Source organism: Pistacia vera, unplaced genomic scaffold, assembly GCF_008641045.1.
Source record: "Pistacia vera cultivar Batoury unplaced genomic scaffold, PisVer_v2 Contig318, whole genome shotgun sequence".
NCBI classification, from domain to species: domain Eukaryota; kingdom Viridiplantae; phylum Streptophyta; class Magnoliopsida; order Sapindales; family Anacardiaceae; genus Pistacia; species Pistacia vera.
In genome coordinates, this window is record NW_022196133.1 from 435,206 (window position 1) to 458,855 (window position 23,650).

At 33.5% G+C, this 23,650-nt stretch overlaps 5 protein-coding genes and 1 pseudogene across 5 annotated transcripts; 3 read left to right on the top strand and 3 right to left on the bottom strand.

Moving 5' to 3' along the window:
• The first annotated feature begins 745 nt into the window (after positions 1–745).
• Positions 746–2,028, top strand: LOC116136727 (glutathione S-transferase U10-like). The gene is made up of 2 exons (XM_031422392.1): positions 746–1,127; positions 1,213–2,028. The coding sequence occupies exons 1-2, from the start codon at positions 807–809 to the stop codon at positions 1,582–1,584; spliced, it is 693 nt and encodes a 230-aa protein (XP_031278252.1). The 5' UTR covers positions 746–806; the 3' UTR covers positions 1,585–2,028.
• Positions 2,029–2,342: 314 nt separating this feature from the next.
• LOC116136692 (glutathione S-transferase U8-like) lies at positions 2,343–2,645 on the top strand. The gene has a single exon (XM_031422365.1). The coding sequence runs from the start codon at positions 2,343–2,345 to the stop codon at positions 2,643–2,645; it is 303 nt and encodes a 100-aa protein (XP_031278225.1).
• A 24-nt stretch (positions 2,646–2,669) lies between these two features.
• LOC116136693 lies at positions 2,670–5,034 on the top strand (annotated as a pseudogene).
• A 2,831-nt stretch (positions 5,035–7,865) lies between these two features.
• LOC116136724 (60S ribosomal protein L34) lies at positions 7,866–11,702 on the bottom strand. Its single transcript, XM_031422390.1, has 4 exons — positions 11,562–11,702; positions 11,206–11,285; positions 8,239–8,348; positions 7,866–8,100 (listed from the first exon to the last, which is right to left on the bottom strand). Exons 1-4 carry the CDS (start codon positions 11,638–11,640, stop codon positions 8,007–8,009), a joined length of 363 nt encoding a protein of 120 aa, XP_031278250.1. The 5' UTR covers positions 11,641–11,702; the 3' UTR covers positions 7,866–8,006.
• Positions 11,703–12,330: 628 nt separating this feature from the next.
• Positions 12,331–13,279, bottom strand: LOC116136723 (LIM domain-containing protein WLIM2b-like). The gene is made up of 4 exons (XM_031422389.1): positions 13,145–13,279; positions 12,960–13,056; positions 12,832–12,851; positions 12,331–12,737 (listed from the first exon to the last, which is right to left on the bottom strand). Exons 1-4 carry the CDS (start codon positions 13,277–13,279, stop codon positions 12,396–12,398), a joined length of 594 nt encoding a protein of 197 aa, XP_031278249.1. The 3' UTR covers positions 12,331–12,395.
• Positions 13,280–13,957: 678 nt separating this feature from the next.
• On the bottom strand, positions 13,958–20,453 carry LOC116136706 (serine/threonine-protein kinase BSK7-like). The gene is given in 14 exon segments (XM_031422374.1): positions 13,958–14,564; positions 15,023–15,136; positions 15,362–15,514; positions 15,916–16,010; positions 16,013–16,039; positions 16,042–16,096; positions 16,562–16,618; positions 16,620–16,648; positions 17,708–17,813; positions 17,890–18,023; positions 18,602–18,737; positions 19,227–19,447; positions 19,535–19,767; positions 20,262–20,453. Coding segments are annotated over 13 exon segments (1,455 nt in total). The 5' UTR covers positions 19,617–19,767; positions 20,262–20,453; the 3' UTR covers positions 13,958–14,318.
• Positions 20,454–23,650: the final 3,197 nt, after the last annotated feature.

Here is a 23,650-nt window from a genome sequence, read left to right on the forward strand (position 1 = left end):
CTCAATAGTATTCCGACGGTCCAACCGCGACTCAGTCTGATATAACAAAAAATGACGGTTTTCATGAGATACCGGGCCAGAAATACTGTCGGCTCCCAATCGAACCGATCCGACCAGATGGTCCGGTCCGGTTCTCATAACATTGGTAAAAATCACTTTCTTTAGAAAAATATAAAATAATTTTTTAGTATAATAAACAAGAAATTGGAGATAATAAAAAAAGGGATTTTTACTCAGCCTAACCCAATACCCATTAAGTTGTACCCAACCCAACCCATCCTTCAATTTTGTAAGAATGGGTGTTTCCGTTGGGTTTTGCGGGTTGAGTTATGGGTATCCAACCCATAAAGTTTTAAGGTATCTCTATTTTCAATCTTTGTATTTGCCCATGAATCAAATCTAATTGAATCCAAATATTCAGATGTGTAAGGTCCAGAGTAAACTTCAAACAGCCAAAGATGGCCTAGCGTTGATTGCTAAAGCAAAGGTATTGAATGAAACATATTTTAGCCAGCCTGAGATATTTGACCACGGCTTTCGTGGGAAACAAGATATAGGGCAAAAGATTTCATGACATTTCTGTAAATAATGTATTCTCTGAATTAATGTCTACTGCCTCACCGTCATCTAAAGTCATAAATAAGTACCATTGACAAAGCAATATAAAACAAGTAAATAAATAAATTATGCAACTCTAGTTATGCCCTCTGATTTCTATATATTTGAAGGCTTTCACAGTTTCACAAGCATCAATTGATAGATAAAAAAAAAAAAAAAACAAAGCAGAAAGAAAGCAAGAGAGTGAGATGGCAGAAGAGAGAAATGTTAAGCTACATGGGATGTGGGTTAGTCCTTACTCTAAGAGAGTTGAACTGGCCCTCAAACTTAAAGGAATACCTTATGAGTACATAGAAGAAGATTTGAGCAACAAGAGTCCATTACTTCTCCAATACAATCCTGTTCATAAGAAGGTCCCTGTACTTGTTCACAATGGAAAACCCTTAGCCGAGTCTTATATAATCCTGGAATATATTGACGAGAACTGGAAACATTCTCCTCGATTCCTGCCAGAAGATCCCCATAAAAGAGCTCAAATTCGATTCTGGGCTAGTTTTATCCAACAGCAGGTAAAAGCACACGTTAGTTTAAGAGTTGTTGTTCATTAATGTTACCTAAATAACTTGGATAGCACTAACGGTTTAATACATGCAGTTGTTTGAGCTTCTTGGTAGACTGCTCATGACAGATGGGGAAGCACAAAAAAGAACAAGTGAAGAAGCGTTTGAGAAAATTAACGTGTTGGAAAAGGGAATGAAAGAATATTTTTCTGAAGTCGTTCCAGATGTTGATGACCAGAATTTTGGATTTCTAGACATTTTGGTGTGTTCAGTATTCTGTACCCAAAATGTTTGTGAAGAAGTCCATGGTGTAAAAGTATTGGATCCAAAGAGAAACCCCTTCTTGTTCTCATGGGTTGAAAAGTTGAACCAGCATCCTATAGTTAAAGAGATCTACCCTCCTTATGACCAGCTCATCAATTTCCTTCAGGTTTTCAGGCAAAATGCTCTCAAGTCTTTTACTTAATTAGCTTTGCAAAATGCTGTGTGTTTGCTCCCTCTTTCAGATTGGTGTGGTTTTGTAGTAAGGCCTATGGCATATTGACCTGGTGTAATTGTTTTTCAGCTGCAATGAATCTGAAATCTTGATAGATTTCATTCAAATACTATTACAAACATAGGCCATGATTCATTTATTTAGTTTTACTAGATAATTCAAGCTGAAACCCCAGTAGATCTTTCAATAATAACTAAATACATTGAATCTTTCAGAACAACAGCTTTTGCAAGAAGAATATAAATCTGTTGCTTTGTCAATGACCCTTATCCTAAGGTGTCTGAAAGCATATTTTATATCAAAACATTTTTTGCCTCTTCTCGCATCTAAAAGGTTAGTACAATGGAGTTGAAGCTAAAGATGATTTGTATACTGTAAATTTTTTACCAGGGGTTTCTTAGGCAACAAGTTATAGCATTGTATTTTGTCTAATATGTTCAACAAAGAGTTAAGAACATTTTTATTTAGATCGTTTCATATTATCAACTAATGTGTTGTCTCAATGCTACTTAATTTACTGGGTGACCAAAATGAATAGTCAACTAACATTCTTCAATCCAGATTCATATATAATATTATGTGAATTGACAAGGTAACTTGAGTAAAAAAAAATTAATGGGAAATCTTCTGATCCATCTATCTGGAGATTACAGAAACATAAATTGATCAAAAATTAAACAAGGAAAGTAACCAAGAGAGTGAGATGTAAGAAGTTTAAGCTACATGGGATGTGGGGTAGTACTTACTCTAAAAGGATTGAATTGGCCCTCAGAGTTAAAGGCATACCCTATGAATACGTAGAGGAAGATTTGAGCAACAGGAGTCCATTGTTTAAAAATTGTATTTTTGCACATTACAAGCTGAAATGGTATGATTTATACATGCAGTTGTCTGAAGCTGTAAAGAAACTTAGCACAAGTGATGAGGATACAAAAGAAAAAGCAATTGAAGAAGTGTTTGAGAAAATGGAGGCGTTGGAAAAAGGATTGGGAGAACTGTTTCCAGAGGGCGCTCCCAAAATGGATGGCTAGAATTTAGGATTTCTAGACATTGTGATGTGTACAACATTCGGTTACTACAAAGCCAATGAGGAAGTGTTTGGAGTAAAAGTTTTGGATCCAGAGAACTCTTTGATGCCTACGTTTCTTCAACCTTTTGAATCTTCAGCCCCTTCCAAATCTTCTCTCCCGCAAAAGAGCCCGGATGATTCTACAGAACCATTACATTTGCGAAGTAATCACATAACTATTAAAGTGCAAAAGTAGAAACAAACCTCTCCCTGACAGGGCACTTCCAACCTCTTATATTCATCAGGTCTCAAGTGATAAAAACAAAAAATGTTAACTTCTTTATGTTCATTTCGTATCAAGATTCATACAGAGACCTCATTGAAAGGAGTTTGTTGTTTAACCCCTTACCATTAGTTTTTCCACTTGATATTCCTTAAGTTTTGTCTAAAATTTCTTTTCAAGTTATGAGAGAAACTGGTATAGGATCAAAACCCAGTAGAAACACAGTGGCATCACCATGATTTATGTGGAGCTCAATGCATGGATATTGTAATGCACCGTGAATCATTTACCTTCAAAGACATAAACCTGTGAAACATGACTCCTTGATTAAGAACAAACCGGCCCACTGTTTTGTCAGTAAACTTATCCACTGTATTGAAAAGCATATTTCATATCAAATACTCTCTGCATAATTGCACCACCATCTGGAAAGATCTATCCCGGAAACTAAAGATAATTTGTATGACAAATTTGACCAGGGTTTCTTGGGCACCAAACAGTTATGGGACTTTTACATTTTTTTTTTTATAGAAAAATGCTACGGACATCGACGCATCAAACCAAATTTTTACACCGAACGACATGTATATTGAGTCAAACGAACCACGTATCACGTTAACAAATATTTCACGAATGATGGACGACCGTCCATTGTTATTCGACGACCGTTCATTTAAAATGGATGTCCATCCATATTATATGGATGACCGTCCACCTAGAATAGACATTCGTTAATAGTTTAAAGTAAAAAAATTTGGCCTAAATTATTTATGGACGCCCGTCCTCTTCTGAGGACGATCGCCATAGTTGGATGGTTGTCCTCATAAAAGGACGAGCGGTCATCTTTTAATATTAATAAATTTTAAATTTATTTAATACATTAATTGTGAATCCTAATTGAGTTAAGAATGTGACACTTTTCCAATTACATTGAATATAGACAAAAATTTAATGAAGCTTGTCCAATTACTTTGAATATTAACAAAAATTGAATGAAGATAGCGACATTTATTTTTGGATTGAGACAAAAATTGAATATAAAATTTTTTAAATTAAACAATAGACTGTGTCCATCTAAAAGGACGTCTGTCCATTGAATGTAAAATTTTTTAAAATTTTCTAGACATGCATTCATCTTATACGGGCACCTGTCTATATAAGATGAACAGGCGTCCATTATTTTTCTTTTAAAATTTTTTGGACAGGATGGACATATGTCCATATAATATGAACGGGAGTCCATTAAATATGAGCGGGCATCTATAAATATCGGATGACCGTTCATTCATGAAAGACTTGAGCGTAGTCACGTCTGACTGGTTGTTATATCCTTCGATATAAAAATTCGGTGTGAAATTTCGGTGTTTGTAGCATTAGTTAAGAGGGTTGAATTGGCCCTCATAGTTAAAGGCGTACCCTACGAGTACATAGAAAAAGATTTGAGCAACAAGAGTCCATTGCTTCTTCAATACAATCCTGTTTATAAGAAGTTGCCTGTATTTGTTCACAATGGAAAACCTTTAGCCGAGTGACCCGAGTCCTATGTCATCCTAGAATATATTGACGAAACCTGGAATCATGCTCCTCGCCTCCTTCCACAGGATCCCTATGAAAGAGCTCAAATTCGATTCTGGGCAACTTTTATTCAGCAACAGGTAAAAGCTTTCAATATGTCATATCGATGCAGCATTTTGACAGTTTTTTTATATTATTCCTTCTCGTTTTGGATTTCATAACATTGTAGAATCACGTCTAATGTTTATAAATGCAGTTATATGAGGCTATGAGGAAGATGCTGAGTACAAGTGGTGGGGAAGCAAAAGAAAAAGCAGTTGAAGAAGTGTTTGAGAAAATGGAGGTGTTGGAAAAAGGAATGAGAGAACTTTTTCCAGACGGCGCTCCCATAATTGATGGCAAGAATTTAGGATTTCTAGACATTGTGATGACTACAACATTCGGTTCCTACAAAGCTAATGAGGAAGCGTTTAGTGTCAAAGTTTTGGATCCAGAAAAGTATCCATTGATGTTCTCATGGGTAAAAAACTTGAGCGACCTACCAGTATGTAAAGAGATGATCCGTCCTCCTGACAAACTCGTTAATCTTCTTAAGAGCTACCATTTTTCTTGATGATCCTAGACCTTCTAGTTAATTACTTTTTTTTGAGCTATTTTGTTTTTCCTCTGTTTCCTGTTTAAGCTTAATGATATATGTTTGCCATTATATTTTTGGAAATAGTTGAATCGGTAGATAATACCACTTATTATGCTTAGATTTTGAGCAATTTCTAGACGTGGCGTTGGCTCATTCATTTTCCTCAAGGTGACTCTAATCAAGAAAAATTCTCCATCCAAAATCAAATGCTCATTTAAGTTTTAACGAACAGCTCAAAATACCATTGTACATAATTCATATCAGCCAAAATTTCATAAAGAAATTAAAGTTTGGTAAACAAAGTCTATCTGGTTTTAACTTCTTGATGCCTGCTTTTCTTTGGCCTTTTGAATCTTCAACCCTTCTCAATCTTTTGCTCTTCCACCAAAAAAGCACGGATGATCCTACAGAACCATTATAATTGTCAGAAACTAGCATCAATAAGTCACCAAACAGATACAGTAATAAAATATTTACAATCCATATAATAAACACTGGACTAAAGAATATATGGCAAAAGTAGAGCCTGAAACAAACCTCTCCCTACAGCACTTCCAGATTACACCACCATAGGGACGATTAACGGTCCTCCTAGTCCGGGATAATCTAGACCTCTTATATTCAGTAGGTCTCAAGTGAGGAATCTGCAGATGTGGCAACATTCAAAGAGAGTCACTTTACATGGCTCTGAATATGTGGAAAATTAAAACTATCAAACCCTGTGATGTTAGCCAGCTTCACAACCAATCTCAGTTATAATGAAAGCATGTATACTAGTCATGCATGTATAACCACAGATAATAGGTGTATTACTTATTAAAAAAAAGTTCCAGAAGTACACATTTACAAGACTAGAAAAGAACAAAATAAAATACATGTTTTGAACATAATGCACCATATCTGAAGTTTGTCAATCCTTATAAGTGATTGAGGAAGATAAAACCGACCTCAAAAAGAGAGGAGAAAAAAACAGAGCAGAACAAAATAAGGCTTTTATTTAACTGAACAGAGGACTATAAACAGAGCAAGCTGGACACAACTAATTTATTATTGGAAAATCATAAATTGACTGAACATTGGATTAGAGCAAAAACAGAGATTAATAAAATTTAGGGTATTCTTTTATGAATATTGTGTTGTATTTTCAGTATTCATAAATATTGAAAATGATTGAACTGCAAAAAACAAACAAGAAAGCACCAAAAAAAAAAACATTCAGCATATTAGTCTAAACATGAAAAAAGAAAGAAAATATGAAATTTATCATCTCCATAACCTACAAAACTATATTATTTGTCTGGAAGAGCTTGTCTCAAATATGTCAATAGTTCCCATTTCTTTGTTAAAAAATTTTGATTTGAAATCAAAAATTTTATTTTTTGAGGGAGAATAAAAAATATAAAAAAAGGAAAATATAAGAATTTTTTATTCAAATTTTAATTTTTCTATATGAAAAAGTGTGTCATATTCTCTCTCCTTCCCTCTTTCTTCTTTGTTTTCTCATTTGCAAATCAGTAAGAATCATAAACAAACATTAATTTCACAAATTTCAATGAAAAAACGTAAATGGCAAATACAGAATGTAAACGAATATCCCTTACAGTACGTTCAGTTATTTCTTTTGTAAACCTTTTTCATTTCTCTTGCATTGAAATTCATAAAGACTGGTTTCATTTAATATTTCTGTAAATTTGTATTCAAAAACAGAGAAAAAGGAGTGAGTGAGAGAACAAGGGTCTCTCTTTTAAATAAAAAAATCATTCATTCTATTTCTCTTTTTAAATTTTCTTTTCTCTCTCCTAAAACAAAAAAATTTCATTTTAAATCAAGACTTTTAACATAAAATGTAAACGGAAACCAACAATTGACATGTTTAAGACAACGCCGCCAAACGCATTTTCATTTCACACTTTTAAAAACTATTTTTAAACAAACATGCCGAACAAGCTTTCATTTCTTGCATTTTACAATCATTTTCAATATTTAAAAATAAAAAAAACGGATACACGACATAGAAGAACACACCTTTAATTCATATCACGTAAATAATTGATTTTGGTGAACACATTAGACTAAATACATAAATAATCACAACATTGAATTACTAGATTACTTTATTCTTAACTAAAAGAGATATAAGTTTAAAACAACTATTTTCAATCTAAAGTCAAATTAAGTCAGCTTAACAATTGCTCCCTTCTATGAGATTCTAAATGCTGCTCCAACCCAACTCTAAAAGCCACACGACCAAATTGTTGTGGATGAACACTATCACACCAAATTGGTGTGGCACTATTCATCATACCAATTTGCTGTGACTTTTAAAGTTGGGTTGGAGCAACATTTGCACACCGTTTTGGTGTCCCATTGGAGATGCATTCACTTCTCAGTTTGTGATGCTTTACATGAAACTAGTAATTCAAACCCAATACAACATTCGGTTGCTACAAAGCTAATGAGGAAGCGTTTAGTGTCAAAGTTTTGGATCCAGAAAAGTAACCATTGATGTTCTCATGGGTACAAAACTTGAACGACCTACCAGTATGTAAAGAGATAATCCCTCCTCATGACAAGCTCGTTAATCTTCTTAAGAGCTACCATTTTTCTTGATGATCTTAGACCTTCTAGTTAATTACTTTTTTTTGAGCTATTTTGTTTTTCCTCTGTTTCCTGTTTAAGCTTAATGATATATGTTTGCCATTATATTTTTGGAAATAGTTGAATCGGTAGATAATACCACTTATTATGCTTAGATTTTGAGCAATTTCTAGACGTGGCGTTGGCTCATTCATTTTCCTCAAGGTGACTCGAGTCAAGAAAAATTCTCCATTCAAAATCAAATGCTCATTTAAGTTTTAACGAACAGCTCAAAATACCATTGTACATAATTCATATCAGCCAAAATTTCATAAAGAAATTAAAGTTTGGTAAACAAAGTCTATCTGGTTTTAACTTCTTGATGCCTGCTTTTCTTTGGCCTTTTGAATCTTCAACACCTTCTTCACAATCTTTTGCTCTTCCACCAAAAAAGCACGGATGATCCTACAGAACCATTATAATTGTCAGAAACTAGCATCAATAAGTCACCAAACAGATACAGTAATAGAAATATTTACAATCCAATATAAATAGAACACTGGACTAAAGAATATATAGCAAAAGTAGAAGCCTGAAACAAACCTCTCCCTAACAGCACTTCCAGATAATACACCACCATAGGGACGGTTAACGGTCCTCCTAGTCCGGGATAATCTAGACCTCTTATATTCAGTAGGTCTCAAGTGAGGAATCTGCAGATGTGGCAACATTCAAAGAGAGTCACTTTTACATGGCTCTAGAATATGTGGAAAATTATAAAACTATCAAACCCTGTGATGTTAGCCAGCTTCACAACCAATCTCAGTTATAATGAAAGCAATGTATACCTAGTCATGCATGTATAACCACAGAATAATAGGTGTATTACTTTATTAAAAAAAAGTTCCAGAAGTATACACAGTTACAAGACTAGAAAAGAACAAAAAAAAAAAAAAAATACATTTTTTGAACATAATGCAAGCATATCTGAAGTTTGTCAATCCTTATAAGTGAGTGGGGAAGATAAACCGACCTTAAAAAGAAGAGAGATAAAAAACCAGAGCAGAAGGCTTTTATTTTAACTGAACAGAGGACTATAAACAGAGCAAGCATGGACACAACTAATTTATTATTGGAAAATCATAAATTGACTGAACATTGGATTAAGAGCAAAAACAGAGATTAATAGAAATTTAGGATGTATTCTTTTATGAATATTGTGTTTCCATTTTCAGTATTCATAAATATTGAAACTGATTGAAACTGTGAAAAACAAAAACACGAAAGCACAAAAAAAAAGGCATTCAGCATATTAGTCTGAAACATCAAAAAGGAAAAGAAAAATATGAAATTTATCACCTCCATAACCTATAAAACTCTATCTTATTTGTCTGGAAGAGCTTGTCTCAAATATGTCAATAGCTCCCATTTCCTGTGTTAAAAATTTTGATTTGAAATCAAAAATTTTATTTTTTGAGGGAGAATAAAAAATATAAAAAAAGGAAAATATAAGAATTTTTTATTCAAATTTTAATTTTTCTATATGAAAAAGTGTGTCATATTCTCTCTCCTTCCCTCTTTCTTCTTTGTTTTCTCATTTGCAAATCAGTAAGAATCATAAACAAACATTAATTTCACAAATTTCAATGAAAAAACGTAAATGGCAAATACAGAATGTAAACGAATATCCCTTACAGTACGTTCAGTTATTTCTTTTGTAAACCTTTTTCATTTCTCTTGCATTGAAATTCATAAAGACTGATTTCGTTTAACATTTCTGTAAATTTGTATTCAAAAACAGAGAAAAAAGGGTGAGTGAGAGAACAAGGGTCTCTCTTCTGAATAAAAAAATCATTTATTCTATTTCTCTTTTTAAATATTCTTTTCTCTCTCCTAAAACAAAAAATTTCATTTTAAATCAAGACTTTTAACATAAAATGTAAACGGCAACCAACAATTGACATGTTTAAGACAACGCCCCAAACGCATTTCATTTCACACTTTTAAAAACTATTTTTAAACAAACATGCCGAACACGTTTATTTCTTGCATTTTACAATCATTTTCAAATTTAAAATAAAAAAAACGGATACACGACATAGAAGAACACACCTTAATTCATATCAGTAAAAATTGATTTTGGTGAACACATTAGACTAAATACATAATAATCACAACATTGATTACTAGATACTTTATTCTTAACAAAAGAGATATAAGTTTAAAACACTATTTCAATCTAAAGTCACATTAAGTCAACTTAACAATTGCCCCCTTCTATGAGATTCTAGTATGCGTTGGTTTAATATTTATCCCTATTCTGGATCCTATTTTTCAAATAGCGTTTGGTACCTATTCTAAAAATATTACCCTATTTTTTTTAATTACATTTTAACCCATAAGGTTATAATTTCACTAAATACCCCCTGAAAAAAAAGTTTAAAAATTAACAAAAACACCCCCATCAACCCAACTTGTCAGATTCGGCGACCACCGTCAGTGATAGCCGGAATCTGTACAACGGCCAAACTTCCGACCAGAAATGGCCGGAAGTTCACCGCTGTGGCCTTTTTCGGCCAGATCCACCACGGATCTGGCCGGAAAAGGCCAGATCTGGCCGTCAACGACGGCCAAAGAAATGGCCGTCGTTGACCGAAAACGACGGCTACATCTTTGGCGTCGCTGACGGCCAAAGATGGCCCTCGTTTGGCCTTTTCCGGCGTCGACGGCCATAACAAACCGTAGATCTGGCCTTTCCGGCCAGATCCACCATGGATTGGCCGGAAAAGGCATAACGACGTGTTACGCAAGATCCGACAAGTCTGTGCCGTAACGAAATTTTCGGCCAGATTCCGGCGGTGGTGGCGGAATCTGACACTGCAGGTGGTGGGGGTGTTTTTGTCATTTTACATGTTAGGGTCTTTAGTTAAATTAGTAAACCTAAGGGCTTTTTTATAAATTTTTAAAATTTACCTCGTAATACTCCCATATCCAATAACCCAATACTATCCCTAAAATCCTATCCAAAATACTAAACCAAACGCACCCTAAATGTTGCTCCAACCCAACTCTAAAAGCCACACCAAATTGATGTGGATGAATAGTATCACACCAAATTGGTGTGGCACTATTCATCACACCAATCTACTGTGACTTTTAAAGTTGGGTTGGAGCAATATTTGCACACTGTTTTGGTGTCCCATTGGAGATGCCTTCACTTCTCAGTTTGTGATGCTTTACATGAAACTAGTAATTCACAATTCTAATAATAATAAAAATTTTATGAAAAAAATAACTAGCATCTAATACAAAGATAGGCAACAGGAACCACATTCCAAAGAAGCAGGCTTGGCTTGTTCAAACAATTGTTATCTAGCTTTTGAACAATTTCATTATAATTAAAAAACACATCAAGCACCAAAACCTACTTCAAATCAATGCAAATGTTTTACTAAATATGAGATCAAATTCCACAGACGATCATAACACTCAAACATAAATTAAACAATAACTAAATGTTCGCAAAATCCCAGCCAACTGTAAAAAAGTATGCAAAACCTTAAAACATACCCCTTGAATCCTTTTCCCAGTGACAGGACATTTAGGTCCACTCGCTCTCTTCTTAGTGGTCTGGTACACAAGCTTCCCACCTAAATTTCAAACAATTCAATTCAAGGAATAAGCAATTACCCCACAGTAATACTCCAGTAATACCCCGATAATAATGAGGTTAAACAAACCACATCAACTCGTGCACCATAAACAAAAAGAGAAAAGAAAATGTTGAATTAAATTACTGATCTGGAAGATAAAAAACCATAACACAGATCCAACTCTAAGAACCCTAAAAGTATTTGACGTCATTGTATAAGACAAATGTATGTATTTTTGTATATACAAAAATCAGATAGTATAGAAAAGTATACCAGGGGTTTTGACAACCCGGTGCTGGTTGGACTTGGTGGCGTAACTGTGGCGCTTCCGATAAGTGAGACGCTGGACCATCTTCTTTCTCTTGTCGAAAAAATGTAGGACAGGACGACAGGGTTTTGTGTTTGTTGGCAAGTTAAATCTCAATACCCTAGATCTAACGGCTGTGCATTCTTCTATTTAAGGGTCTAGATCGCTTACATCTTTGAACCGGAGTTCGGCTTCCTTCTTACCGGTCCGGTTAAAATGTTTAATATGAGGCTGAAGCTGCCAAAACTGCACTAAACTGATTGGGCCGCATCGCTTAAAGGCTAAAGCCGACTTGAGCAATTTAACGGGCCCAAAATTGAATTTAAACTTTAATAATATTGATCAATGAAAGGGGATTTTCTATATATATATATAGAAAATCCCTTTTCATTTGTACAGGAGAATATATATATGTATATATATAGAAAATCCCTTTTCATTTGTACAGGAGAGTTTGTATAAAGAGGTTCTCCTTAATATAAAAGATAAATTGGAAGAACAAATTGCCCACTAGAAATTCTGGCCCTCTCATTTTGGAGTTCATTGACTTAACAGTACGCCATGTAAAAAAATCTAGACATAATTTAATTCTGCAAATAAATAATGAGGCAATTAAATCATTATCATTATTCCATGTCCATGAGAAAAATATATTTAAATTTGGACGTTATAACAAAGTCAAATTACATTCCAAAAAAGAACGGGAACGGCAAGGCAAATTAATACTAGGTAGCATGCATGGAGTTTTATTAACAAGGCAATTAAATTCCAAACTCAGATGGATTTTAATTAATTTAGGTTCATGATGTGGGTTCTGCTTCCGCTTCTGGTTCAGGTTTTATAATGTCTTGTGGAGGCGGGACGTTCATTTTCTTTATTGAAGCAGTCTTGTTGAGATGAACGTAGGAGCCCTTCTCCTTGAACAGCTGAGTAAAGTGGTGCTTGCAGTAGAGGACACCGTCCAAGGCGGCGTAGGATGAAGGTGTCAGAAAGCAACCGCCGTGAGCACACCTGAAGCATGTCTTATGGTACGACTCTCCTTCCACTGTCACCTTCTCAAGAGGGTATGCCGTTTTCTTGCATGATGCACATTTGTCTTGGGTTCCAGAGAACATAAAGGAAAGTTTGCTGGGAGATTTTCCCTGCAGATTCAACCAATTAATCTTTTAACTAAAAATGATGATAATAATAATAATATACACAACATATATGAAGTAGTGGGTAGAATTTGAATACCAGTGTTGGCTTTTTTGCAGCTGAACAATCATAAATAAAGAAGCAGATATATTAGCCCAGAAAAAAACAATGGCAAATGGAAAATCTAATGTTTAATGGTAAGATTAATAAGTGTAGTTTTTTCTGACCTTGAAATTTATTTGTGAAACTCCCAGTCTCCTTGTAAAGCTGCTCAAAATGAGGCTTGCAGTATAAGACTCCTTCAATGGCTGAATACCTACCCATCTGTAACACAAATATTTTAATTACAAATCATGATTGAAAAAGAATGAGAAAGAAGATAAATAAAAAGATTGACAGGTTAAGGTTAAACCTGAAGAAGTCCATTGCAGTGACTGCATTTGAAACAAGTTTTATGGTAAGGAACTCCATCAGCTGTTATCATTTCAGCAAAGTAAACAGTCTTATCACAAGCCTTGCACTTCTGTTGAGTCCCCGTGAATGCCATTATTGTCTCTCTTCTAAATTTTACACTCAAAAAAAAAAAAAATCTGATCTCTCTGGATCATATAGCTAGAAGCTTGACGTCCAAAGGAGATAAAAGGTGATAAAAGAAACACATTCTTAAATTCATCTATATAACTTGAAACTCACCTTAATTTTCTTTTAACCCTTTAATTTAAGGTCAAAAATGAAACTGGTTAACGAATGGAGAAGGTGAATTACAGGGTGTAACTAAGAATAGAGTTGAACAAAAAGGAAAGGAGGATAGTATTTCGGGGACAATCCAGATATATGAAGACCAAAATTACAGCCACTTTCTTCTAAGTTTTATGCATGTGGTGTGGAAATTAGCTCGACGTCAATTAAATAATTACCCTTTTGCTATTTAAATAGGCAATTGATTAATTAAAGAGACTCTCAAAATTAGAGTAGCTTCACATTAATGGTTAATTGCAGCAGCCAATGGGTAAATAATAGCTTCATGCAATACAAATTAAAAATTTATTGATGAGGAAATAATAAATAGCATACAGAAACAGACAATTTCATCTAATGATAAGCAGTAGTACTGTACATAAGTTACAGCCACAACAACAATATCTTATATTCACCCTTTAAATGCAACTTGATAAGAAACTCAAAACCCTCTACAGACATATGTAATGTAAATCTATTCCAAGAGTGTCTTAATTATTCCCCAATATTCTTGTATTCAAAATCGTCAATCAAATGAAAACAAGGGCAGATTCTGATAAATAAACACCACTGTCCCAATTATCTCAACAAACTAACCAAAACCAACCCATCCAATATTTTTGCAAAAGAATATGCTTCAAAAGATCACCAGCCAACCATTCAAACGTACAGTAAATCAGGACCATTTCAGCTTGTTCAACTCCATGGCCTGCTTTATAAATCCAGAAATCTTTTGGTCGTTGTCTTGAAACTGAGAGGTGAGAACCATGTATATGCCGTTTGGTAGTCTTAAGGAAAGGTGCAATTCAGAGACTTATTTGGGCTTCATTTTTTTTGTTTTCTTATTGTCAAGCATTTGCATTCCTTTTATTTTCGTGGATAAAACCCTCTCTAAGAGCTGTCTGCGCTTCATTTTCCCTTCCCAATGCAAAAAGAGCAGCAGCTTGTAAGTAGGCTGCGATATGCCAAACAGGAGATATTACTTGGGCTTGTAATGCATCATTGAGGGCTTCCTGTGGCATGTCACTCATCAGATAAGACAGACTGCGACGTGCAAAAACCGTGGGTGATACCATTGTTCCAACATCAATGAACTGCACATATAACAAACTATCAGCACAATATTGGAATTACTATTTCACTTTAGAGAAAACATGCTTCTTGAATGGACCCAAGAAACATACAAATAACCATTGAACAGAAGTTGTTTCTTTTCAGGACACCAATCTTTTTCCTTCAATTCTATTTTAATTTGGGGGGAAAAACAAAAACAAATAAAACAAAAGTAACACTACTGCCACCATCATAACACCTAGAATCTCTATTTAACCTCTTGACTGACAAATACATGTACAGTGAAATTCTCCAATTCAATAAGTGATATAAGAAAAGAAAGGAAGACAATAAACAATGATGCAAAAATAGAAGCAAATGAAATGCCTTTCATCAACATATGAAAATAAAGTTTGAAACAGTTCTTTCCATTAGACATTTATTCTAATCATAATCAATTTAAAGGAATGTAGAGAAAACAACAGAAAAACAATCTAACCTGTGAAAAGCATTCAATGGCAGCTCTAAAATCTTTGTGCCTAAATGCAACATCACCCTTTTTCTTTGAATTTAATGTTTCCTGCATCTGGTTGGTCCACATCTGGAAAGAAAGCTGAAAAAGGAATACAACCATAAGCAGACAACAAAGGCAAAAGGAAGTTCATTTGATACCAGGGAAACAAATATTAGGCTTAGATTTACAAAATATTTACATAATGATCATTATTAAAATACTGAAATACAAAAAGAGTTTTTGATTGCTTAACTGTGGGAACAAGTAGTAAAGCCATTATGATGCAGTCTCTTATTATTTGGATTTAATATATAAGAAACAAACCTCTGTAGCAGCACCCTCGTCATCTTTATATCCAAGCTTTTCCAAGATCTCATGAATGGCAGTCAAATCCATTCTTAAGCAAGCTTCACCAAGTGGTGATAGAGGTAAAGCTGCAGTACCATGTTGTATACCCATCAATACGTGAGAAGGAACCTGCAAAATGATAATTCTAGTAAATGGACAAGTATCCTTCGACTTTTAAGACTCAACAAAGCCAATGAACCATGCAAAAAGAGAGAATATTATGTTGTTAGTTTTTGGGGTATATTAATATATTCTGGGGCCCAGAAAACTCAGAACATTCACCAATTGCCTTTATGTCATTTCAAGGACTAGTTTACACAAACTCCACTAGCAGATGGCAAACCACATAAGACGATGTTAGTAACAAGAGTCAATCATAAGCTTTTCATAATAATGGCTATACTTCATCATCTTAATGGTTCTAATGGCTTTAACAAACACAAAGCTTACAAGGATGAAGAGATATAGTGTCTTCGAATATATACTTGACTTTAAAAATTAACAAATTAAAAAAAAAAAAAAAAACCAACCTCAGTATCCTGAAGAGGAAGCAAGCAGTAACTAATGACCTCGGATTTGGCCGTTCTCGGGTCATACTGTAAACATCTTGACGCTAAACGCACTAATCAGTTCCTTCATCATGAGAAAATTGGCGTCCAAACAAGAATCTGTCAGCGTCTGAATGTTCCTGTCCCGTATTAGGTCCAATGCCTGAAGGAAACAATGCAGATGGATGTTATATGTGCAATTACATAGCCTTCATGCTGCAAGCATATCCAAGGAAAACAAACATAATCATAAAACAATATTGTGGACATTCAAGTTTATTGGCAGGACTCCAATCAGGAAAGACTATCACAGATAAATAACTTCGAAATTGTTGTTAAAATTACAGCCATAGTGATTCAGATTAATTTAAGTACTCTCTGACCTTGACAAGGATCAAAAAATTATGTCTGTATACAATGCAATCCAAATTTCCACAAGGGCCACCAAATATGACTAAAAACAAAAGAAGATTACATTTCTGATGCCAAAAGATGTTTACATGCAAAATAATTAAAAGTACTAAATAAATAGTAAATGACAGTTGATAGTCAGTGAGAATATGTGCAAGGGGAGAAAGAGAGAGATGCAATATGTTGTATCTAATGGTCTCAGCAGGAAAGAACTTACGTGACTAGGAGGAATATGTTTTCCACTGAGAAGGTCAAGCAAAAGGGTGCCAAAACTGGTACATCACACTTTCTGCAGTTACTCTTCCTACAGTAAGAATGAGTAAAGGGATTAATAAGGCAAAGAAAGTTCATGGGAAAGGATCACAACAATAACAAAATATGAGATTAGATATGCACACAGATCCATGAAATTGCATTCAGTTAAACAATCAAAAGCTGAGGAATTAAGACAGTTAATGATCTATTATATAGAACTTTATTCAAAACCAAGATATCAAGATGTCAGTGAGTGCCAATACCTTTTGACTACCTTTTTCTTTTTCCTTTCTTAATACTCACAAATATCTTGACTTCTCCAGTATTCATCAAGTTCGAAATTAGGGGCTACTTCGAAACCCTACAACCTTGACAACCAGGAAACTTATGGTATAATTTTATAGCAAGTAAGTGCCCCAAGGGATTTGAACATCTAACCTCTTATTGGAACTAAGGGTCTCTAACTGAAAAAGAACCCCTTTTGACCACTTCTGTAATGGAATTACAGATCAGAATTTCAAAAGCCAAACAAGAAGACACAAGTAATGAAATTGCCCCATACTAATAACATCATTGTATCGATCAATATATAGTTTAGGAAGTCCTTAAAGGATCGGTATAGAATTAGAAAAGGAAAGAGATTAGTATTTGCAAAAAATTAGCAAAGCAACTATTATTATAACAATCATATGCAGCAGACAGATAAAAAAATCATTACATCAGCATCAACGCTGAAATACAAGTGTAAGAACTCGTGGGGGTGGAAGGGAGAGAGAGAGAGAGATAATTATTGATGGCTTTGTTAATAATTGACAAAAATCCAAGTTTAATATGATAGAAACAAATTTTTTTTTTTTTTATTCTGATATATAACACAACCAACTCGTACAATGTAGCTTCAAGGTCATATATTTTTTTATACAAAATAATTATAAGGATGCCAAAAAAGGGCAGAAAACTGGCACAGGCAGGAAACATATTTTAACAAACTATATTTAGATTAGCAGATATAGAACCTAGTATTCAACAGCCAGAAAAATAGATACACCAAAATCTCCAAATAGATGATGAATGAACAAAAAATATCTATCGGTACTTTCAAGCTTACCCGTTCGCAGGTACTCGGGAGGAGTAAAAGCCAAGTTTGTACTGTAACTTCTTCCATCTCTACTGTTCTTCATCAGACCAAAGCATGAGAGTCTAGTGTTGCCATCCTGAGAAATAAAACGAAATATTCTAAATCCTAATTTAAAAAATGAATGATAAAGTTGATGAAAGTAACATACTTACATCATCAAAAACAATTCTATAAGCATTTAGGTCATGATATAAGGCACGCCCTTTGCTGGTACAATACTCTAGAGCTTGAGCAAGATGTAAAGCCACCCTTAGACGCATCGCCCATTTCATAGGTTGTGTTTCCCCTGAAAAAAATGAAAGTGAATATCGACAGTAAAGTAGAATAATGTAACTGGTGTGATTGTTCAACTGAGCAAACTGAAAAAAGCAAAAGAATACAAATGGCATCTAATGCCGTGCCCAATCGGATCTCACTATATACCTCTGAATTAAGGAAGTGTCATGCACTGACATTAACAAACAAAAACAGCAATATAATAGAGCAGAAACAGAATCTGATAGTAAAAAGTCAAACCATCAGACCAAGATTAAGAATGTCATGGAACGAATTTTTCCCTAATGTAAAAAAGTATTCAAAAATGAAAGTACCACAGAATCTTTCCAAGTAAGAAAACCACTAACATATGGCTCTCCAAAAATCATAACAATGATTATATCTACCATAGAGTGAAGAAAGTGAAGAAGAAAGGTTATAAGAAGAGTCACTTCTCAATCTTTATATGCAAAAGCAAAAGAATATTAGTGGTAGTTGCTTCCTAAAATGCAACTATATTGACAGAGTTATGATTACTTTCAGGTCATACATAAGATTGAGTGCCACAGAAATAAATTGTTAATAGATGGAGACAAAAACCAAACTTACAATGAAATAAGTGCTTTGCTAGAGTATCATTAGCCATATATTCCGCAACAAGTAATCTTTCATCACCTTCACAGCAGCAACCAAGTAAATTTGCCAACCTATGGTTTCGAAGCTGACCGACAGCTTTTGCTTCTTCCTAAAATAACATAAAGTCAAAAGTTAAAAACCTAAAAGATTTATGCAAGGACAAGAAGATTACTACATTAGCAACTATTTATACCATAAAATTTCAGTAAAGCATGAAAAGAACTAATTTCAATGACTATGTTATTTCTGCAAATGATAGAATCTTTTCTATGAATAACAATGCCCATACAACTAAAAAGGGTTCCTCTCAAACTACTAAAAGTTATCAAGTCCATCAAAAAACCAAAAACTGGTAAGACTTTATGCAGCAACATTTTAGAGTTGGGAAGAAAACAACTTCATTTGTGTACATAAGTTTAGACATGCCCTAAACAATAAGAATAGAGTAAAGACCACAGTGAAGCAACATGGTGAATTACAATTACACCAAATTTTCAACCTAAAACCTGATGAAGCAAATATGGACAGAGCTAGCCAAGATAATGAGAAATGATGAAGTTCTAACATCAAAATGCTATATATACGAACATATATTTACCAAAAACTGTCGAGCATCAGGCCACGCAGACCTATTAAACCGTTTAACAGCAATCCGCCTTTGATTCTCCAACTTGCCCTTATAAACCACATTTGGAGCTTTTTCTCCATGTTCAGAAACTATATTTTCCACAGCAAATCCAGATGTGGCCATCTTAAGTGTCTCAACAGAGTACTCGCAAAACACTGGCACATTATCAACTTCACCCTTGTCCTCGTTTTCTGCAAACCACCACAAAACTCAAAACTAGAAATCAGTCCCCATGTAGCAGAAACAAAGAAACCAGAACCAATCCCCAATTCACTTACCATCATTGTTATCTTCAGGCACTGCTCCTCCATACTCTGAACCCCAACAGCACGCTGAGAGCTTTGAACACTCGCAGCCCATCACAATACCAACAATTCAACTGGCAACACCCAGCAACCTTCACGACTTCAAATAAGAAACTTGTTCTCAAGTTCTACACAGTTGACACGACAATTGAAAATAGATTTACAAACCCAGTTTCCAAATGCCATTTAAAGCAACCCCAATTGACCTGTGAAATAAAAATCTGACTCAAATATTCATTTAAGAGCTACACGAAGCTAACAAAGAAGAAACAATTGTTAGAATCCCTTATGCCACGTCATTTTCTCCTCCAATAAAACTAAAACCCAGAATCAACTAAACATAATTAAATCAATACGACAACTATATCACTTCATTCAGCTGAATTTACATCTCATTTAAAAAAATCACAAAAATAAAATAAAATAATAAACACGTACAGAACAGAAGATTCAAACAAACACTACTTTCATTTATTTTCCTCAACTTTCTCAGCAACCAAACACTGATGGAACGAATTTTAGTCAACTCAGTAGCTGGTCAACAAACAGTTCTCTCTTTCCCACAGCAACTTCAAGTAGTTATTTAAGCTTAATCAAAAACAATTTTAGCTCCAGAAAGAAGAAAAAAAAACAAAATAAAAAAGTAAGGCAAAGCAAGAGAAAGTATATGCAGAGAATAAGCAGAAGAAAAATTCAGGACCTGAAATGAACCGAAGCGATTCCTCGTTGTCGATTCGGTCAAAGGAAGTAAAAAAAGTGAGAGCTCTTTTCTTTTACGCTTCTAATTATTTTTCTTTTTTATTATTATTATTTCTCGTTTTTCGTTTTGTGTTGTGTGTTTTTGCTTTTTGTTGGTTTTGGAATGATGGAAGTGTTTCTGAAAAACGAAAATATATTTTTCTTTAATGAGAAGAAAGATTTGGAATTTAATTTTAATTAATACAATAAATTAATTATATTGATAGATAGATGGATAAATAAATAAAAATAAGAGATTTCCCTATCTTTATTGTAGTATGTGCATGTGTATCTGTGTTTCATTTACTTACATTAATAATTTCCCACCGACATTTCTCCTTCCCCATTTTCATTTGTTCAATCCCCACCCAAGAATTAAAACTTTATATTATAATTTTAATTGAAAAATCACTTATGGAACTATTAATTTTCACTCAATTCCTGTGGTAACACACAAATGTGAAAATGAAATGGGCCAGATGACAAATGGGCAGTAATATGAAGACCATAATTGACTCAAGCAACAACAAGAATGTTTTAGTCTATAGATTAAATTCATGTTTTTACTATTTCCAAAGGGGTAATTTGATTTCATACGGGGGGCTATTGATAATGAGCCAATCACGGAAGCGATATAACTTTATTAATTGTATTTATTTGTCTGTAATGTAATGTTCAAAATGTAGTGAGGAGGATTTGTCGGTTTTAGTTGGTTATCACAATGTCAAGACGTCACACACGTACACATTGGCAGCATCACCGAGACTAATTGATTTAAGTGAAAGTCATTTCAAACTATACTTTCATTTTAACAAAATTAAATTACTTGAGAGGGGATTTTACGGCAACTTTATTAATATAAAATACTTGTACCAACTCCGTAACCTTACTTGCTAAGTTAAACCAATGACTAGCCAATTAAATGGAGTGCTCCTGTAAAATTCTTTGTATTTTTTTATCCAGCTACTTTAGTTAGTGAACTTTTGATGGGTTAAAGTAAAACAATTAATATTTTAACTAGTTTTGGTAGAGAACAACGGTCAAAAGCAAAACCCTAATTTATATTATCAGATGGTGTTTAGGTTAACTTATGTGTACCTCAATTAATCTCTCATAGTTTCAGAATTGTTAGTCAGATAAGAGTCTCAATTAATATCTTGGTCGTCGTTGATGACTGATTACGGCTAAAAATCTAGTCGTTGACCGAAGATCTAGCATTTTTCGGCCAGATCCACTGTGGATCTGGCCGAAAAATGCTAGATTGGCACACTACCGGCCAGATTCAACATGTAGTGCACCATTATACCAGATTCTGGCCAGCTTCCGACAATGGTGGCCGGAATCTGATAAAAGTGGGTTGCTAGGGTGTTATTGTAATTTCTAAAAAAAATTACGGGTGTTTAGTTAAATTAACAAATTTATGGGGGTTTAAAAGAAATTGAATAATATAGAATAATATTGTGAGAATAAGCTAATTTTATTGTTTAACTTTATTGAGAAAAACCAGAATAATATTCGGAATAGTGAAACAAACGAAGCCTTATAGAACTTATTTTTGCTCTTTTATCATCAAATCATCCAGTGGTGATTAAAAACTCATATTTTTTAGTGTCAGATAGGTATAACCTTAACAAATTAAAAAATTAAATTAAACTTTATATTATACTATAAGATTATAAGGCTTGGTTTAGAGTCATTGTGGCTTGTGAATGAATTGTTTGATTAAATCAAGCAATTTTCTACTATGTTTCTTTAGAAGATTTTATAAAGTTTGTAGTTGTTTTTTTAAATAATTATTTTAAAAAATAAATTACTTCGTATTTCCTTTTTTTTTTTTTTTTTATACTCTAGATTAAAATTTATAGAATTTTTATATTTTCCTATAACAAATTTATTTATGTTAGAAGAAGCATAATAAAGTAACATAAAATTCAATGAAAAATATTTAAAAAGTGACGAGAAGCATAATAAAGCTATACATTATTTTATATGATTATGCGATTTATTATTATTACCAACTAAACATTCTCTAACTGTTTGATGAAAATGGGTACAATAATACATTGATATGATTGAGTTTTATCACATCATGAGAGGGACAAGTATGATTTGATAAGAGCAGGGACGTAGCCAGGAAATCCGATGAGGGGCAAAAATGAACTATATTAAATAAATATAATTATTTAAAAAATGATTAAAGATTACTCACTTATATAATGCTTTTAATACTTTCCTAATCATACTTTTAACTACTTTTTTTTTTTTTTTTTAATGATCAAGTGTTCGGACCAACTTATGCACACCTCAACTAATTTTCAGGACGCTGAAACATCGATTAGGTAAGAACTCTAGTGACTATCTCTATTAACACTCAAGAAAGAATACAAACTTAAGACCTATTGAATAATACACCCAATAATCCATATCGAAGTTCGAACCACTCAACCATTCAGGGTAGTTAATCATAATTAACTTCATGTTAAAAGAGTTGGTACAATAATTTAATATCAATATCAATATCATTGAATATATCATTATTTTATTATATAATATGATTATGGTTAGCTATTATTAATTTTATAACCATTACAATAAAAAAAATTATCTCTACTACTAATAAATTTGAAAGTAAGTAAATTAATTGATACAATATCTCACCTATTTTAGAACGTTGATTTGTTTCTTTTTATATAGCTGAAAAATCCAAGCGTTTATATATTGAAAATTTTAGTTATAAGAATGCACATTAAATTGTTATAAAAATTTTAAAATCTCTTAAGTGAAATAAAGTAAAATAGAAACTATATTTATGTTTGAAAATAATTATCCATATAATTAATAAGGGATGTCTGAATTATCAGAAAAAAAGGGTTGTAGTTTGGTGTCAAAACCCCCATGTGAACATGAGAAATAAGCTATGCCAATGGCATGATCGCCATCCTAGGGTCAGGCCACTTCAACATGGAGTTAGGAGTTGGAGGTAAGGTAAGGTTACCCTCTTACCCACTAGAGGTGTGCAAAAAAAACCATTAACCGAACTGAACACGCTAACTGAATCGAACCGATCCCGAATTTTTAGATACTCGAAAATTCAAATCGGTTTTAGGTATTTATTATGTGATACCCGAATTTTCGGTTCGGGTATCGGGTAGTTATTTTAAGAGAACCAGGTATCCGGTTTATTAAGAAATAAAAAACCTACCTTTTAAACCTATTTTTCTTTAACTTTCAAAGAGCAAGGGGCAAAAACCCAAATTTTAAGTATTTAAGTTATTAAATTAAAAGTTGATTTAATATATGGAAGAATTTGTATTCACAAATTGAAATTTGAAATGTAAAAAATTAAAATTC

What these genes read in the sequence shown, in the direction of transcription:
- LOC116136727 (XM_031422392.1), top strand. Translation starts at nt 807, where the DNA reads ATGGCAGAAGAGAGAAATGTTAAGCTACATGGGATGTGGGTTAGTCCT. An exon ending in CTAGTTTTATCCAACAGCAG is followed by an intron (nt 1,128 to 1,212) that starts GTAAAAGCACAC and finishes TAATACATGCAG; the next exon opens with TTGTTTGAGCTTCTTGGTAG.
- LOC116136692 (XM_031422365.1), top strand. Translation starts at nt 2,343, where the DNA reads ATGTGGGGTAGTACTTACTCTAAAAGGATTGAATTGGCCCTCAGAGTT.
- LOC116136724 (XM_031422390.1), bottom strand. Translation starts at nt 11,640, where the DNA reads ATGGTCCAGCGTCTCACTTATCGGAAGCGCCACAGTTACGCCACCAAG. An exon ending in CCGGGTTGTCAAAACCCCTG is followed by an intron (nt 11,286 to 11,561) that starts GTATACTTTTCT and finishes TTTGAAATTTAG; the next exon opens with GTGGGAAGCTTGTGTACCAG. An exon ending in CTGGGAAAAGGATTCAAGGG is followed by an intron (nt 8,349 to 11,205) that starts GTATGTTTTAAG and finishes CCACATCTGCAG; the next exon opens with ATTCCTCACTTGAGACCTAC.
- LOC116136723 (XM_031422389.1), bottom strand. Translation starts at nt 13,279, where the DNA reads ATGGCATTCACGGGGACTCAACAGAAGTGCAAGGCTTGTGATAAGACT. An exon ending in ACTGCAATGGACTTCTTCAG is followed by an intron (nt 13,057 to 13,144) that starts GTTTAACCTTAA and finishes TTTGTGTTACAG; the next exon opens with ATGGGTAGGTATTCAGCCAT. An exon ending in TTTCACAAATAAATTTCAAG is followed by an intron (nt 12,852 to 12,959) that starts GTCAGAAAAAAC and finishes ATGATTGTTCAG; the next exon opens with CTGCAAAAAAGCCAACACTG.